The 19,266-nt window shown below is 42.3% G+C and overlaps 1 protein-coding gene across 1 annotated transcript; it reads left to right on the top strand.

Annotated features, from left to right (window-relative positions):
• LOC120041208 (transport and Golgi organization protein 1 homolog) lies at nucleotides 1–18,147 on the top strand. Its single transcript, XM_038986137.1, is given in 27 exon segments — nucleotides 1–16; nucleotides 332–465; nucleotides 2,016–2,072; nucleotides 2,206–4,084; nucleotides 4,087–4,377; nucleotides 4,659–4,724; nucleotides 4,815–4,948; nucleotides 6,945–7,070; nucleotides 7,197–7,218; nucleotides 7,355–7,431; nucleotides 7,537–7,614; nucleotides 7,744–7,854; nucleotides 8,310–8,381; nucleotides 8,498–8,602; nucleotides 8,720–8,836; nucleotides 9,019–9,100; nucleotides 10,172–10,224; nucleotides 10,348–10,438; nucleotides 10,516–10,654; nucleotides 10,844–11,036; nucleotides 11,225–11,292; nucleotides 11,606–11,694; nucleotides 12,096–12,176; nucleotides 15,335–15,409; nucleotides 15,515–15,561; nucleotides 16,584–16,932; nucleotides 17,089–18,147. Coding segments are annotated over 27 exon segments (4,812 nt in total). The 3' UTR covers nucleotides 17,349–18,147.
• The last annotated feature ends 1,119 nt before the right edge of the window (nucleotides 18,148–19,266 follow it).

Here is a 19,266-nt window from a genome sequence, read left to right on the forward strand (position 1 = left end):
ATGGATTATAGGCCTGGTTAGCTATAAAGCTTGCTATTGTTGACAAAAAATACTGGCATGTCATTAACCCCTCTGCTTGCAAGTTCTTCTCTTTTTACATCTACCTTATCAAGACAAAAACAATATTCTATTTAGCCTTAATGCTTGGCTTTCCTTTTGGATACTCTGGCTCTGTAAATGGAGAAGCAGATAAAACAAGGCGTACTTTAGTGATTTGTATTCTATTCACGCCCTGATTGTGCATGGGGCACATAGGGTGGACGCTGAGGTAATGGGCTGGAATCTTTGGTAGGCGTGAAACAACTGATCTTTGAATCATTCCTCTCCACAGTGCTGCTGTGTCGGGGCAAAGCTTTCAACGATTTCACTGGACCAGACTGTCGGTTTCTGTCATTTAAAAAAGGAGAGACTATATATGTCTACTATAAACTCTCAGGCCAAAGGACAAATATATGTGCAGGGAGTGTAAGTATGAGTTAATATTAAATTACAGTACCTGTCAAAAGTTTGGACACACCTACTCATTCAAGGGTTTTACTTCACTATTATTCTACAATGTAGAAAATAGTAAAGACATCAAAACTTTGGAAAACACATGGAATCATGTAGCAACCAAAAAAGTGTTAAACAAATCAAATATATTTTAGATTCTTCAAATTAGCCACCCATTGTCTTGATGACTGCTTTGCACAGACTTGGCATTCTGTCAACCAGCTTCATGAGGTAGTCACCTGGAATGCATTTCAATTAACAGGTGTGCCTTATTAAAATGTTATTTGTGGAATTTATTTCCTTCTTAATGCGTTTGAGCCAGTTGTCTTGTGACAAGGTTGGGGTGGTATACAGAAGATTTGGTAAAAGACCAAGTCCATATTATGGCAAGAACAGTGCAGTCGCAAAAACCATCAAGCGCTATGATGAAACTGGCTCTTATGAGGACTGCCACACGAAAGGAAGACCCAGCGCTACCTCTGCTGCGAGTTAACTGCACCTCATATTGAAGCCCAAGTAAATGCTTCAGAGTTCAAGTAACAGACATAGCCCAACATCAACTGATCAGAGGAGACTGCGTGAATCAGGCCTTCATTGTTGAATTGCTGCAAAGAAACCACTACTGAAGGACCCTAATAAGAAAGTTGAGACTTGCTTGGGCCTAGACACACGAGCAATGGACATTAGACTGGTGGAAATCTGTCCTTTGGTCTGATGAGTACAAATTTGAGAGTTTTGGTTCCAACCTTCGTGTCTTTCTGAGATGCAGAGTAGGTGAACGAATTATCTCCGCATGGGTGGTTCCCACCGTGAAGCATGGAAGAGGTGTGGGGGTGCTTTGCTGGTGACACTGTCTGTGATTTATTTAGAATTCAAGGCTCACTTAACCGGGATTCTGCAGTGATATGCCATCCCATGTGGTTTGTGCTTAGTGGGACAATTATTTGTTTTTCAGCAGGACAATGACCCAACACACCTCCAGGCTGTGTAAGGGCTTTTTGACCACATTCACCCGACCTCAACCCAATTGAGATGGTTTGGGATGAATTGGACCACAGAGTGAAGGAAAAGCAGCCATCAAGAGCTCAACATATGTGGGAACTCCTTCAAGACTGTTAGAAAAGCATTCCTGTTTCAACAACACAACAAGCATTTTGCTACACCCGCTATTACATCTGCTAAACACGTGTATGTGACCAATAAAATTGGATTTGATTTGGGCTTCTTTGAAGAATATCAAATATATTTAGATATTTTTTTGTACACTTTTTAGGGTTTACTACATGATTCCATATGTGTTATTTCATAGTTTTGATGTCTTCACTATTATTCTACAATGTAGAAAATAAAGAAAAACCCTTGAATGAGTAGGTGTGTCCAAACTTTTTACTGGTACTGTATATGATAACATTGCAGTCTAGAAGGAATGTTGAAGCTTTTTCTGTTTTGTTAACATGTTTCATTCTCTGTTTTGTTTCCGTTTCTTACAATGGGTTGGTAACCGCTTTGGTTACTTCAATAAGGACCAACTCGTAATCAATCACATATACACTGAAAAAGAATTGGAGATTCCTGCTGAGGTAAGTCAATAAATAGATGTAGGCCTAGTTCACTACTGCCAATGCATCATCGCTTAAAACATTGTCTGGAATGACTGAACTTCTTTCTGAAATAGGTAGTATGACTCAAACAATGTTTTCTTTTTCTTTTCAGGAAACCGACATTGTTTGCTTTGACACTGGACACGATAAGTTTGACAGTTATGACATTGATTCACTGTTAGGTTCCTCTTTATTGTTAACAGACAAGGAGGAATCTGTGCAAGTAACCACAGAGACTTTGTACCTAAACAAAAGTGCTGAGAGCACCACGGTGGAAGTGGATGAGCCTCCACCTGAAGTGACACTGTTAGAAAATGATGAGATTGATAGGGATGTACCTGAGGACATTGATAAGGTTGTAGAGGTTCCAGATAATGATGATCTGAGACATTTTGAGGCTTTAGAGTCCTCTCTGCCTCAGCCTGAAACTCTTGACACAAAGGGAGTGGAATCTAACACTGTACTTGAGACCACAGCTGAGAGGATCAAAGATTACCTTCAGAAAGATCAGCAGAGGACAGAGGACTCTGTGCCGTACAGTGTTGTTGAACCAGAGGAAGGTGAGATCAAAGAAACCCCCTCAGAACCTGAATCCAAAGATGATCCTGAGTTAGAAAATGCACCTGATGGTTTTTCAGAAGGCAGACCTATTCCTGAGTTAAACACCACACTAGGAATAACTTTTGATGCTGTCACTTCCAATGATAAGGACACTTGGAAGGTGACTCCATATGACGAGGAAAGTGACAAGACTGAATATCAGCAGGATGAGGAAAGTGATCATCATCTCAGGGAAACTCCATTGCTGGCTTTTCCTGAAGAAAGTTCTAATTTGGAACACGAGAACATTCCGGAATCTGATCAGACAGATGAGGAAGACAGTCTATCAGAGGTACCTCATACACAGAAACAGGACTCCAAGGACAATAACCTGTGGTCTGCATTTGGTGATACCGTTTTTAACATTGTCAGTGGTGGGGAAAGAATAGCTTATGTTGCCGGTTCAGAGGAAGATGACGAGGAGGATGATGACGAAGGTGAGATTACACCAGAGGAGCCTCCCAAAATTGAAGAACCCAAGGAGTCATTTGGCTGTTCTACTTCCTCTGAGCTAATCTTTGAGGAACCTGGGCACTCTAATTTCAGTGAGGATGCTGTCAAAGTACCTGATGAGGATTCTCAGACGTTGAAGTTTGAGGATGAATCTGAAGAAGGTGACATCGAACCTTCAACACCTCCTGCTGATGAGGCGAGTCCCTTTGAACACACTGAGGCTTTAGCAGAGAATCTCACAGAAGATGACAGCCCAGTCCCTAAACAGCTCTCACAGACAGACATGCTCTCAGACTTTGATAGTAAAATGAACGAATCAGAGCAGAAACAAGCTGTTGAAGAACTCCCCATACAAAAGGAGGAGTCAATAGATTTCTCACAAGTAGAGAATACATTTAAACAGGGTGGTACAGAGCTTTTCAGACTATTTCGAGAACCATACCAGAAGGTCCCAGATCCAAGTAAAAACACAATGGTGAAAGAGAGCCATCAAGAACTCCCCATAGAGGAGGAGGATTCAATACACCTAGAGGGGGAAGAGATTGAGGAAGAGTTACTAGAGGATGAAAATGCAGTATTGTCTTCATCCAAAACTGAGCACACTGATGAAAATGACACAGAAAGTCTATCTGAATTTGGGTCAGAGCAACCCAATAATTATACACAAACCGATGTTGTATCCAGTGATGTGTTGGATGTGGTCCAACACGACGAGGCTATTGACATAGAACCTGAGGTGCATGAGACTGAAAATGATGCTGAAAGCCACACGCCCTCACTTAAAGATAAAGTTCTGGATCCCCTTCCAAACAAAGAGGCGGAATACAGTAACAATGTGTTGAGGCTGAGACTATTGCGAGACCGCTGCAAGGAGGAGGATATGGAGCGCCTCCAAAAGATTCTAGGTCCTCAGAACCTCTTTAGGTTGGAGTTCCTTTTTTTGACCTGGAGCTGAAGGCTGCCCGGCGGTCCCAGACAAACGTCAGTGAGGACATTGAAACGGTGCTGGAAGCCATTTTGGAAGCCTCTGAAACCCCAATCCTGGATGAGATTGAGAGGATGCTGGATGCCCATGAGAACGCTGACCTGCAGCAGGAGGCTGGTGAGTTTCTTGAGGAAGCTTCCATCTTGGACGACTTCCAGGAATTGGTGTTCACCCTGCGTCAGAAGTACTCAACGGCCAGAAACAGTGCTCCCATGGCAGTGGGCAGTCAACTACACCCTGACACAGGTAATAATGCTTTTTTTCAGTTTATGTTCATGTCAGAGTATAGGAGGATTAAAACCTTTTGTTAAATACATATTTGGAAAGTCTCATACATTGCTAATGACATGATAATAATGCCTGGAGATTTGGTTTGCAGAATAAGCTGTATTTAAGAAATGCCCAAGAAGTACAACAAAGTAAATAGTAATCTGTTGACAGAACAAATACACTTCCTGACAATGCCAGTTAGATTGCAATGCATGAACATTTACTCACTGTTTGAACCTCTCTGAATGTTTCAAAAGATGGGAATATGTCTGAAAATACCTTGGACATGGGACTTAGCGTAGACATGGATCACCCTCCCTCAGGTAGGTGTTCATTATACTTCCCTACTTTTGAAATTGTGGTGAGATGTAAACTGTATGCATTAACCTAATTTGCTTGTGCTGTATTTCCAGGATCTCTGGAGTCACCTCCTGTCACTGATTTCCATGAAGATGAGCAGAGTGGTTCATCATTCGTATCAGTGCTAATTTTATCTGGTCGTCTCGTCACCCTGTTTTATGAGTATCTTGGAATATATGGTGTTATGGTAAGTTACTTCATGTATTTCTCTCTTGTGAATGGGCTTTCCTTCCTATTGTAATTGACTAATTGCCTGCATGTAGTGCTTAGGACTCAAGTATTCATACTTATTTTATTATTGCTGGGACAATGCATGTATTATTTTTATTTGGGGGGCGGCATTTGCCATGCTGACAGCGTTACCCAACCCTTCCCCTTTTTTCAACTGGTAGTTGAGTACAGCACCGTTTCCGTTAAATGAAACGTTCCAGAACGTAAAAACGTACTAAATGCAGCCCAGGTTCAGTGATCCTTTCCCATTTTTTAGTTGACTTGTTCTAGTGAAGTGTAGACTGAAGTTAAGTGTCCACAGCCGGTGTTTTGCTTATTGAGTGGGATATAAATGATACCCACGCTCGTTTTACCAGGCTTTGTGCGTTTTGCTTAGAAAGTAATCACGTTCATAACTCTAAAAGGAGGCTAGTAGACATGTTGTTGGCGAAGCAGAGCCAGCATTGGCAAGCTAACCTTCAAGCTTAGGTTATAGTAGCTAGAAAGATAGGTACATATTGTCCTCTCCTGGGTAAAGAGAACCACGATGAAGGATCCTCTCCAGTAGTCGACTGTCTTGTTTTGCACACTTTGTACAAAATAATAAAATGCAGTACTACAGGATATTTCTTAACGTAGCTCTTTATTAGCTAGCTATAACTGGCATGTTCACGTATCGCCAACCAGGATCAAACTGACCATGACCTAACCATTTGGGTGGTCTTAACCAATCATAGCACAGTATGATATGGCGGTAAAATGCATCCAATTATAATTCAGTATGTTTACACATATGAATATTACAGTCGACTACGTTGATCAGTTGGTGAAATGAGGATTTTCGGGTTTATGCAAACGAGTTGCATTGCAAGTCACAAGCCAAACTAACTAGATAGCCAGCTCAACTGTCAAAGTAACGTACAGTAGCGATGGATTCGGAAAGAAACAACATCTTTACCCACTTTGCCCCTGATGACAGAATCTGATCAACTGCCTGTCTTGTACTGTCTTGTACTTCGATATGTAAGTAGTTGGCTACAATATAGCTAGCTGGCTAGTCAAGTCTTAGGCCGCCACATGGCTGGCTGGCTAGCTACATTGAAACTGAATCTTGTTGGCAACGTCATTGTCTTGGGGAATGATTTTGTCCAACAATACCTAATGCATTTCCCAAATAGCTGCAGCCTAGAATGGATCACTTAATTGCTCTTTTAGTTGATTTTTTTCAAAGTGGAAGTTGCCTGTCCTCTTCCTCATTTAAAAAATGGCTCACTTTCCAGACTAGCAGTATCCGTTCTTCCTATATCTGGGTCTCAGATCGAGAGGTGCCTTCAAGTTGTTGAATTTTGCTTTGACAGCTTCCCCTTACATAACTATCACTTGAGGTTACATGCCATTAAAATCTACATGTGGATCATGTCTAGTGATATGTCATGTAATCATCTATTTTGTTTATTGGCCATTTTACAGGATGAAAGGCTACATGATGCAATCTTTTGCACTCTAAATCCACATAGGCCTAAGGCTTGTTAGTTAGATCCACTCTGTGGTGATTAATTTAGCCAATCCCTGAATTTCACTGAGCGACTGCGATGGAAGTTCTGTATTGTGCAAAGGTCACCATGGTTGGACAGTGGTAGGGCCCCAGTCCAATCCAATCCCCATTAATTGCATAAGGTCAAGGCAAATCTTCTCTCTATTGATTTTGATCAACAACTAGGTTATAGGCTACATCTATTTCTAAACCCACCTTGATTTGATCTGAAGATATGCCTCTGCATTGACTGAGAGGGTGCTCAGTGGGATAACCATTAGCCATGCTTGTAAACAGAACACTGGAATGCCTGATGGTTTAGTTCAATGTTTTTAACATCACTTATTTTCTTCTGTCATCTCAGCCCAGCTATTACCCAACTTATTTGCTAAGCCTGACATGTGCTGTAGTAACACTGATTGGACCTGTCTCTCCCCAGATGGTCACCAGCCTGCCAGAGCACTGGAAGCCAGGTCCAGACTTCTACGGCGTGTCCTGTGAACCCGTGCTGGTCACTGCAGGTGCCGGGGTCATCGGCTTCCTCTTCTGGAGGAGCATTCTATCTGTAAGTCATTGTTGCACAGTTACTGCTTTCATAATTTCATAATCTGATTGCTTTATGTTATTCTATGATGTATTGTATGCTACCGTTGAGGAGGCTGTTTGCTGCCACTTCTTTTCCTTCTCACAGGTCAAAAGCAAGTCATATCTAAGTAAGTTCTTCTCTCTGGCTATTTAGGGTGCATAGTGAATCCTCATTCATATTGCTTACAGGCTGGTGTTCTTGTCATGTGTAAACCATGTCTGATTTCATACTCTTGTCATGGTTTTTATTCACTACTGAAAAAGAAATGGTGGACAGGATGAAAAAGCTTGAACAAGAGAAGAAGGAGATACTCCAAAAGGTCGCTGAACTGCAGCAACAGGTAAGTTGCAGAGACTTTTCACTGACTAAGATCCAGACTTTTGAGTTCAATGTGAATTAAGGTACATAATGTTTTGACAGTATATTTCTACTGGGTTCCCCTCAGGGCGAAGAACTTAAAGAAAAGCAAAAGCTGTCTGAAAAATCTGCCACTTTATCTCTGGAGAAGATCCAGGAATTGGAGGTGAGTCTCTAAGAAATATTATCTTGATCACATGTCATTGTCATGCTGACAATTATTAGATTTTTTTATTATTTTTTTCTTCTCCATAGTGTTTAAATTGACTAAGCATTTTCTTTTTCTATCCAATAGAATATTGTGCAAGAGATGGAGAGACAAAATGAGCGCCTGGACGAGGAAAATAACTTACACGCCATATCCTTTGACAAAGAGCGGGCCAATACTGCGAAACATGAAGATATGGTGAGTAGTATTGAGCGATTTAGCTGTAATTAAAATGTTTCAGAACAACCAATTCTCTGACGTCGGTTCAATTATTTGAAATCCATTAAGTTAGTTTATTATGTGAGCTCAATGTGCCGTTTCTCTAGAGAGAAATCAAATCAAGCACATACTTCGGGACGTTGTAGTTTTCAACAGGAGAATAAATATTCCACATAGTTTAGTGCAGAAAATGTGGTAATTGACTAAAATGACCACAATCCATTGCACCTACAGCTGCATGGACTTGCGCGGGCAGACAGAGAGAAAGGGACAGCCTGCAAATGAGAGAGAGATACCCTAGAGAGCAGTTGCTTTCGTGATGTAGACAGCATAGGCAGCTACTATTAGCCAGCTACTATCCTAAATAGGATGGCTCGTTGATGAGGACAGAGAAAGATGGTTGTCATTATGCTAATCATTATCTTTGCCCATAGATGTCCGAAATGGACAAAACCATTGAGAAGTTGAAGCGCAGCAAGAAGAAGACCCAGGATGCACTGTCGAAGGTATAGGTCATATAAGTGAACATGCCCAATGAAAATATGTCAAATATATTAACATTGCAACAATCAAATGTAAAGTGTTTATTTCCTTTTAATTATCCTTATCATTGAATCTGTAGTCTACCATTCTGATGGATGAAGCCAAACTCCGCGAAGATGCCCGGAATGTCCAGGTCCAGGTTCTGGAGAAGGATATTGCCACCCTGAAGGAGGAGAACCTCTCGGTGAGTACCAATATGGAACAACGATTCACACTTTAAGCCTCATGACATTGTGTAGGACTCATTGGCCATGCAGGGCCTGCATTGCACCGTCCTGATGACCTAATTTCCTTGTTACAGCTGCACCATGCTGCCAAGTTGTGGGAGGAGAAGCACAGGGAGACAAGCGAGCAGATCAAAGTCTACCAGAAGTCCCAGAAAGACCTGGAGGATTCCCTCCTTCAGAAGGACCACAACGTTGAGTTTTTTTTACACGTTACGATATTGTTACACACATCAATTCCTGTTCACACGTTCTCAAATGCACCCTGATGACAAAGAAACATGTCACCTGTATTATGTTCCAAAAAAATACTTCTTGACTGATTCCAGGGGAAAAGTGTAATGTATCAATTGGTGGTTCTCAACCTCTCTGGCAGGTTCTATCTGACCTGCTAGGAGACCTGGAGGCCTGCGATGACCTGAAAGGTGGAGTTGTTGCTAACGGGGTAGCCTCTAACAGTAAGTCACCTGACACGGTGTCCTAATCAGAGGAGGCTGGTGGGAGGAGCTATAGGAGGACGGGCTCCTTGTAATGGCTGGAATGGAACCAAATACATGGAAACAGTGTGCTTGACTCCGTTCCATTTATGCCTTTATAGTGAGCCAGTCCTTCTATAGCTCCTCCCACCAGCCTTCTCTGATTAGGATACTGTCATGTGATTTGGTCTTATGTAGCAAAATTTGAAATTGTGTTTTTTTACATTGGATTAAAGTAGAGACTCGGAGCATCAAAATGGTATATCATACACTACAGTTGAGGAACAATGGGAAAGTAATTCTGCTTTGAAAGTTGATAAACTTGTAACCCATACTGGAGAGCTCTTCTTTGTCTATACCCATTCAGCATTGTTCACACATATTGTTAGCTAGCTAACAATATGCTTTATTTTGCAATGAGAAAATGACTTTCTGACAAAATTAGAAACTTATATCTGAAAATGGTTTCCCTTAGTTTGAAGATGTATTCTGGAGACAGGTGTTTTATACAACAGCCTTCTATGTGTTCTATTTTCGACTGCCTCTGCATATTTGCAATCAAACCACAGAATTTTCTCCATCTCCTTAGCTATCATACTCTGCTCCACCGGACAGTCCACTGATTTCAAAACTTGGGTCTCCTAAAAGTGGAGAGCATCTTTCAAAAAAGCTGCATTAGAAAGGGTTACTTACACATACTGAGAAGCTCATGTTATAGACAGAAGCGTGCTACATGGCAGACCAATCCGAACTCGTTTCATGGCGCGTCCAGCTCATCCATTATCTCAGCCAATCATGGCTAGAGGGAAGGTTCCTTCCTTTTTCCGTGGCTAAACTAACTCTGCTCATAGTTTACCATTTTTATTCGGATTTACGGATGGCATACAAGTTTGTTATTAAGGCACATGGAAGTTAACGTACCAGAAGGCATTTTGCCCCCAAAAACGCATTTTGATAGTTATACATTCAAATGCCTCTCCTGTGAAGTATTGACGCGCGACATACGCCTACTTTCCTGAAACGTGTCACTGTGTTTACAATTATTTGTTTCAGACAAGCAGACCATCATCCAAAACCGCCATAAGCAAATGATGGATGTCTCTCGGGTAAGACTGAGTTCTTTCTTGAACGGACCCAGATTTCTGTGTACCTGAAGGCAGGTAAAACTTGTGCTCAGAACCAAGAAGTGTGTCAACTCTTCCACTAACTGTTGGAAGAACTTTCCACAGGTCCAGACCACTCTGTCTGTTGTGGAGGAAGAGCGCGATCGCTTCATGACCAAGCTGCTGAACGAAGAGAAGTCCAGGAAAGAGCTGGAAGGTATGTCCCAGCAACTAGAATTTGATATGCATCACTGCCTTTTCTCTCTCAACACTATCAACTTGTTTTCACCACAGAGCAATTTCAGAAGCTGGAGCATGATATCTTGTTGGTGAAAAGTGACAAGAACCACCTGGAGAACCAGTACAAGACCCTGCAGCAGAAGAATGACATCATGACAGAGATGTACCAGCAGAAGGAGAACGCTTTGCAGCAGTAAGTGGAATCAGAAGCAGTGCAGTTCATGTGTTAATACCATAGTAGGGTTTGTTCTCCATGGTTCCACAACATGTAAAAAAAAAAAAAACATTTTTCCTTGTCTTTTACTGTATTATTTTACTCTGAGGTTTGAGTTTTTCAAATGGTCTTTAAATAGTTTGATTTAATTTGTGTGTCGCCTTACAGGAAGCTGACCAAGGAGGAGTTTGAGCGCCCCAACAAGGAAGACCGGCTGACGGAGATGGACGGCAAGGCCCAAGAGGAGGAGGTCAAGGTGTGTAGGCAGCGCGTTAAGGAGATCCAGGACGAGCTGAAATGGACCGAGAAGTTCTACAAAGCTCAGATCATTGAGCAGGAGCAGAAATCTCACGAGAACTGGGTTTGTACAATACGACTTTATTAGTCCATTTGTTAAAGAAACAACAAATGTCTCATTTCTCAACCCCCATCGATGGCACATACATTAGGATCAGGACATTTTTTTTAAAGTCTTCTGTTTGGCCAGTCATTTGTAAGGTGAGTTTAGTCCAAAACAGGAGATTTTAAATGTCTCTTCTTTCTCTCTAGGTGATTGCACGCGCCGCAGAGCGAGCTCTAATCGACGAGAAGAAGGAAAGAACTAACATTCGTAACTTGTGAGTGCAACACTAATACAACAGACTCAATTGGGCTATACCAAAGCAGGGCTCACCTATTGCTCACTCAAAATGGAGACAGGCAGATCCTTTCATTTGGTTTATTTTTGGTCAATCTCACATTTACTTTTTGAATTAGTCATAATAGTAAAGTAAAAAGAGGCACATTGTGAACCAAAGGTTGCACTGCCAAGTCGAAGGACCACAAATGCAAGTGTTTTGGTCACAGTTTTGCAATGCAGTAAGCTGTATTAGTCTAGATTTGGAGGTACAGTATTGAGAATCTAAATGCCTGTTCTCTTTTTCACCCTAGACTGACTGACATGTCCAGCAAGCTGAAGGAGCTCTGTAGGCCTCTGTTCAAGCCCACCCCTGGGATGGCTCCCATGCCTCTCCGACGAGGTAAGAACCAATCCTCAGTTCACGTTATTTAGTACTGGCACGTCTGGGGTGCATTCAGTAAGGCAAAATCGTCAGAACATAACTTGCAGGTAGAAATGAAATGAATAGGGCTGATATGACTCTATTCTTGAGGACAGAGAATCATATTTCTATCTGAACGTTCTGTAACGTTCCTGACCATTTCTATTGTCTTGTCGGTTGGATATCATCTGTGACTGCGTTTCAAATTAGATCTTGGACTTTTTGACTGTCTGATACCTCATCTGCTGTTTGACGTCCACCCTCTGAAATGCATGTTTTCCTGGGGTTTTGATTTGAATTCCTTGTAGCTGGTCCAATGTGGAGAGACTGAGAGTGGTATTTGGCTGAGTGTTTTGTTGTTAAATGGTTTTGCTAAACAGGTGATTCGTACAGGCCCTCACCTGTGAGAAGTTCACGGGTGCCCCCCCCTCCCCCTGTGGGGCGAAGGAACAAGCCCTACCGTGAGTCTCCTGAACCCACGCCCCGGACAGCCTTGGCCCTGATTGGCCGAGCAGTACCATCCCTCAGCCAATCAACCATCCCCCCCTTGTTCACCCTTGTATGCCCTGACTCCCCGCTTCTTTTTCACCTTTCCTTTTTCCCTGTCTTTACCTCCGCTGTGGTGTTTCAATAATTTCCCTTATTTTTCTTCCTACTGCTCTCATCCTGCTCCTAGTTGGTACCCATTTGACCTTTTCCTCTTCCTAATGTTTGTCTTCTAATTACGTCCTCTCTGATTTTCGAAGACATTCTTTCCTGTCTCTTTCACTGCCATCTTTTCTCCCTCTACTGCCATACCCATCTTTCTCACCTGTGTTTGCGTGTCCAGACGATCCAGAATGTTCCCATGCCTTCGTTTGCTTTCACAATTTGGAATAACCGCTCTTGCATCCCTCTTGCTCTTTCAGTACTATGGTGGTGTTTTTGTTGTGTTCAGCTGTTGTGAGATCATATGTGTGTGGCAACTCGTTAGGTTACTAAAGCTTCAGCCTTTGCTTTCCCTTGTGTTATTACTGCATTCCATACATTTGTATATATATATATTTAAAATATACGCTACCGTTCAAAAGTTTGGGGTCACTTAGAAATGTCCTTTATTTTTCAAATTGATCAGAAATACAGTGTATACATTAATGTTGTAAATGACTATTGTAGCTGGAAACGGCTTTTATTTTTTTAATGGAATATCTACATGGGCGTACAGAGGCCCATTATCACCAACCATCACTCCTGTGTTCCAATGGCACGTTGTTAGCTAATCCAAGTTTATCATTTTAAAAGGCTAATTGATCTTTAGAAAACCCTTTTGCAAGTATGTTAGCACAGCTTGAAAACTGTCCTGATTTAAAGAAGCAATAAAATTGGCCTCCTTTTAGACTAGTTGAGTATATGGAGTATCAGCATTTGTGGGTTCGATTACAGGCTCAAAATGGCCAGAAACAAAGCACTTTCTTCTGAATCTCGTCAGTCTATTCTTGTTCTGAGAAATGAAGGCTATTCCTTGTGAGAAATTGCCAAGACACTGAATATCTCGCACAACGCTGTGTACTACTCTCTTCACAAAACAGCGCAAACTGGCTCTAACCAGAATAGAAAGAGGAGTGGGAGGCCCCGGTTCACAACTGAGCAAGAGGACAAGTACATTAGTGTCTAGTTTGAGAAACAGACGCCTCACACGTTGAGGAACTGGCAACTTCATTAAATAGTACCCGCAAAACACCAGTCTCAACGTCAACAGTGAAGAGGCGACACCGGGATGCTGGCCTTTCAGAAGAAAAGTCTTTGTTTCTGGCCATTTTGAGCCTGTAATCGAACCACGCAGCCGTTATACTGCTCAGAAAGGAGACACGTTCTGTCTCCTAGAGATGAACGTAATCCTAACCGACTTGCCTAAAACTATAGTTTGTAAACAAGAAATTTGTGGAGTGGTTGAAAAACTAGTTTTAATGACTCCAACCTAACTGTATGTAAACTTCCGACTTCAACTGTATATACACATACACACAGTACCAGTCAGAAGTTTGGACACACCTACTCATTCTAGGGTTTTTCTTTATATTTACTATTTTCTACATTGTAGAATCATAGTGAAGACATCAAAACTATGAAACAACACATATTGAATCATGTAATAACCAAAAGTGTTAAAAAATCAAAATATATTTGAGATTCTTTAAAGTAGCCTCCCTTTGACTTGATGACAGCTTTGCACACTCTTGGCATTCTCTCAACCAGCTTCACCTGAAATGCTTTTTCAACAGTCTTGAAGGAGTTCCCACATGCTGTGCTCTTGTTTGCTGCTTTTCCTACACTCTGGGGTCCAACTCATCCCAAACCATCTCAATTGGGTTGAGGTCGGGTGATTGTGGAGGCCAGGCCATCTGATGCAGCACTCAATCACTCTCCTTGGTCAAATAACCCTCACACAGCCTGGATGTGTGTTGGGTCATTGTCCTGTTGAAAAACAAATGATAGTCCCACTAAGCGCAAACCAGATGGGATGGCGTATCACTGCAGAATGCTGTGTTAGCCATGCTGGTTAAGTGTCCCTTGAATTCTAAATAAATCACAGACAGTGTCACCAGCAAAGCACCATCACACCACACCACCTCCATGCTTCACGGTGGGAACCACACATATGGAGATCATTCATTCACCTACTCTGCGTCTCAGAAAGACACGAAGCTTGGAACCAAAACTCTCAAATTTGTACTCTTCAGACCAAAGGACAGATTTCCGTCAGTCTCATCTCCATTGCTCTTGTTTATTGGCCCATGCAAGTCTCTTCTTATGGGGGTCCTTTTAGTAGTGGTTTCTTTGCAGCAATTCAACCATGAAGGCCTGATTCACGTGGTCTCCTCTGAACAGTTGATGTTGAGATGTGTCTGTTACTTGAACTCTGAAGCATTTATTTGGGCTGGTAACTCTAATGAACTTGTCCTCTGCAGCAGAGGTAACTCTTGGTCTTTCCTGTGGCGTTTCTCATGAGAGCCAGTTTCATCATAGAGCTTGATGGTTTTTGTGACTGCACTTAAAGAAACTTTAAAAGTTCTTGAAATTTTCCAGATTGACTGATCTTCATGTCTTAAAGTAATGGACTGTCGTTTCTTTTTGCTTCTTTGAGCTGTTCTTGCCATAATATGGACTTAGCCCAATTTGGTAAAATACCATCTTCTTTATACCACCCCTACCTTGTCACAACACAACTGATTGGCTCAAACGCATTAAGAAGCAAAGAAATTCCACAAATTTAACTTTTAACAAGGTTAATTGAAATGCATTCCAGGTGACTACCTCATGAAGCTGGTTGAGAGAATGCCAAAAGTGTGCAAAGCTGTCATCAAGGCAAAGGGTGGCTTCTTTGAAGAATCTCAAATATTCTGATACTGGTACTTCTAGTTCTGGAAGAATAATATCCTACCATGACATGACCAAACATTTTCCTCGGACTGCAAATAGACCAGACTTTGCTATAAATACATGGTAGCATGAACCAGTAACGTGGTCTAGAGTCATGTGCCTAATGACAACCAGGAGAGCCAAGGTTAGCATTCTAGAAGATTTGAGAATATTGCAGTGTTTTACGTTGATGTATCACCGTGTATTTATTGTCCAACAGGACCACGACCTCACTCTGACCCTCACGGCCGCCGTTACTCTCCGTACCACAAACACCCAGTGGCTGCTAGACCTGGTAGGGATTGTATTTTTTGTCAATGAGGGTTGATGTGGTATTATTCCCTAATCGAGCCCTTATCCTATATCTCCTCTAATCATTCTTCCCTTTGTTCCTCCACAGACACCATGGCCCCACGTACATCCTCACCAAGCAATCTGGGCAGCTCGGTAAGATTCAGTCAATTTGAGACAATGTGCATCTCTCCCCCCTGTTCCTCCATCATGTGGGTGTGTTTGCACTAAACAGACCGCTCCACTAGAGTCACAGGCTGAGGCCCAGGCCTCCACAGAGAACCCAGAGGCAGTGAGTATTATGTTCGAGGCAGCGGTGGCAGGGATGCGGATGTGTGTGTGCATGCTTACCCCAGCCGTGGATCAGTGGCTGGAGTGGCAGTCAGCTGGGTAGTGGCATCACAGGGTTGTCAGACTTAACATTGCTGGCTGGATTCTGACATGCGTGGTTGCTTGTTTTAAGGCGCTTACTGACGGCTGCGGTAAACTGAACATTTCTGCCTACCGTGTGTTGATGCCAGCGGTCCCGGTTGTTGTCAGCTCGGCGGTTGTGATTAAAACATTGTTTGGTTGGTTGGTTGGCGAGAAGAACTCTGCTCATTGGTCAACCATGCATATTTTGAAGCCTTGAGCGTAGAGCCAGCGCCGCCGCTCACTGGAGTGAGTACCACGAATGGCGCCACTTGCGAAACTGCTTGCGTTTTGCCGCCCTACTCCCATTGAAGTCTGAAGACCTTTGCCGCTTCCCGTGACCCGTCTGTAAGCTCCTTTTATATTTTCCCTATATTACAACACCCTCCCTCTGACCCCCATTGAATGAATTGGTGACACTGTTCTACAAAGCCATAACTTCAGCACAACTACATGATGGATATCTCAAATGTGTTATCATTTAAAGCTGTGTGTGTTTGAGGTTAATGCTTTGTGGAAACGGTCCTGATTCTGAATCAGTGTGTGGAACTTGGTCGTGTGATTCTTGTGGGACTGTGTAACTTGACTTATTATTGTGGGATATTGTTGTCTTTCTCACCAGTGCATAATTGTTTGTTTTGTTCTAACCTAACGAAACTGTTTGAATCAGATGAAAGGGTCTCTCATTGTTGGTGCCAGCAGCAGGGCTACAAGCACAATGGACCTATTGCTATTCTTTGTTTTAATATTTTTTTGTGTTCCTCCAGAACTCTCGACCTCAGGGTCCTGGCTCCCTGCTGGTCTCTCCCATCAGCTCCCCCCTCGACTCAAGCCTCAGACCAGTCATCAGCCATCCCTCCGGACACTGCCACCGTCCCCTTCCCGGACCACACCACATCCCTCCTCCCCCACCCTTCATGCCTCCCGTGTACCGACCAGACAACGGACACTCAGGCATGATGCCTCCTGGACCCCCACCGCCTAACGGACACCCGCCTGGTCCAATGATACCACCCGGACATCGGCCTCCACCTCCTGGTGCTTACGGTCCCTCTTCCCCACACAACCGGTACCTTCCTCCACCTCCTCACTATGGACCGGTGCCTCCTCCATTCGGTAGGTGGTGAATTCTGGCCGCCAACTTTTATCTCAAGTTGAGTCTTTGCTATTAGTATTTCAGTTGTGGTTAGCAATGCTATTGTTATGTTGGTACTACAGTGTTATATTTGTATGTTCATTTTTCCTTCTACCTTCCTATGGCCCGACCCATAGGACCCCCACATACCTACGTGCACTATGGACCACTTGATCACTTCATCCCACTCCGACACCTGCCCCCTGGGGTGGCCCCATTCCCTCCTCATGTCGGCCCCAAAGACTTCCCTGTGCAGCCACAGGTCCCACATGGCCATGACTCTTCAGTGGGCCCCCAGCCCGACGCTGGCCCCCAGGGCCAGGGGCAAGACTACAGCTCCCAGCAGGCAACAGCTGCCCCCCAGGACTCAGTCAGCTCTGCCATGGCAGAGCCTTAGACACCTACCAACCGTTAACGACCTGGCTACATTTAATCAACCACGATTCATCTCTTTATTTTTTCCTTTTTGTTTTTAATAGGCTGAAAATAAATATCATATGATATACTTGCAAACAACAGAAGTATCTAAAAAGTTAGTGTTCCTATTAAAGCATCAGAAAATCAATGTCTTATGTTTCGTGTCTGAAATGTAATAATGACTTGAAGAGGAGTAGAACTGAGGCTTGTTACTCTGCAAGTCCTATTGTGCAATAACATTTCTATTGTATGACTGAGGATTTAAGTTTTTCAAAGGGTATTATGTTGATTTTGTATTAATTTCACAATGTTATCATGGTTTCCTGTGGAAATTATTCAAAATAAATGGACCCCAAGCTTTTGGGTTGCTTGATCGATCATTTCAGAAGTACCATATTATCTTAACTCTTCCCCAAACTCTCTTCAGAATGAACTGAAAAGGAAAGTTGTGTAAGTTGAAAGTCAAATATGTATTTGCTGTTCTTAGGATATTTTATTAATAAAACTGGTAAAAGGTACTGCAGTTGTCTATTGTTCATATGAAGCATATGACAACTTTTGTGATCCATTTTAGTTTGAAAGGAAATGTCTGACTGCATTTTGTTTTGTATGGGTAGCTGTATTACATGTGAAAAGCCAGTAATCACCCACTAACTGAACACCTGTCAAATGACCTTCACATTTGTTTCTTTTTTTGTTCTTATGTTACATCAGGGATGCATCACATTTATCTATTTATTTTCAATAAAAAGAAAATAACAAAAAAATGTTGCACTTGACTAAAGACTATTTGCATTAAATGTATTTCATTGCATGCTTTGGTTAGAAATGTTTTACTCTCTGTAGGTCCCAGAACGTTTCTTTGTAGCCACCGACAATATTTAGCGCTACCAAAACACTTGAGTGATTATTGGCATATCTGTAATGTTATGATGTACACTGTTATCGAGGCTGTCAAATGACTGTGTAGTGGGGCTCTGCTCTGCCTGTCACCAACATACTGTACACTGAAAGTGGTTCTGAGTGAATGACACAGGGAAAAGTAAGGGCATACAAGGGATTGATGAGTCTTATGCTATAGTCCAGGATTTCCCAAACTCAGTCCTTTTGCCCTAGCACTACAGTTGATTCTATTAATCAACTCATCAAGTTTAGATTATTTGAATCAGCTGTGTTGTGCGAGGGCAAAAACCAAAATGTGCACCAGGAGGAGGGGGGGGGGGGGGCACGACCGAATTTGCGAAACCCTGCTCTAGTCTACAGTAACAGTGCAGGTAGAATGAACAGGGTTTGTCATCACGTTTTTCACATTGTTCCAGGTCTGAATTGACATTGTACATTTCTACAGTATGTGATGCCATAAATGGAGTTACTGAAGGTTAATCATGACGACTAAGTGGATTTTCTGTCGACACCCAACACTTGAATTTGCTCTCTTTGTACATGCTAACAATAACTGCTACAGTAATACCCATCTGTTTATTCCTGATTTAAGTGGGTAATTCTGGTAATTACTATGGACACTCCTGCAAAGCCTTCACTAGTGTTACGCGGCAGTGGCTATGTTAGTGAGAATCAAATATGTGATTCATTATGACTAACTGATCTACAAATAATGAGTCGTTTATTTTATGATGCAAGGTCATTTGTATATTAGTCAGCAGTCACCTGCAATGTCAAACAAGCCTAGTGAAAATTTGACATGTTAGGTTTCGCTCCTTTAGTAAGTGTAAAGAAGGAAGGACCACTATTCAAACAGCATTTTGTTTATTAAAAATGAAAGCAGTGTAAATTGTCAGTCCAATGATAAATGTTCATTTTATCACAACCTGTTACCAAAAGCACAACACTGTATTGACAATCGTCAACCCTGTCGTACAGCACACACAATAATATGC

This window comes from Salvelinus namaycush, unplaced genomic scaffold, assembly GCF_016432855.1.
Source record: "Salvelinus namaycush isolate Seneca unplaced genomic scaffold, SaNama_1.0 Scaffold415, whole genome shotgun sequence".
Classification (NCBI taxonomy): domain Eukaryota; kingdom Metazoa; phylum Chordata; class Actinopteri; order Salmoniformes; family Salmonidae; genus Salvelinus; species Salvelinus namaycush.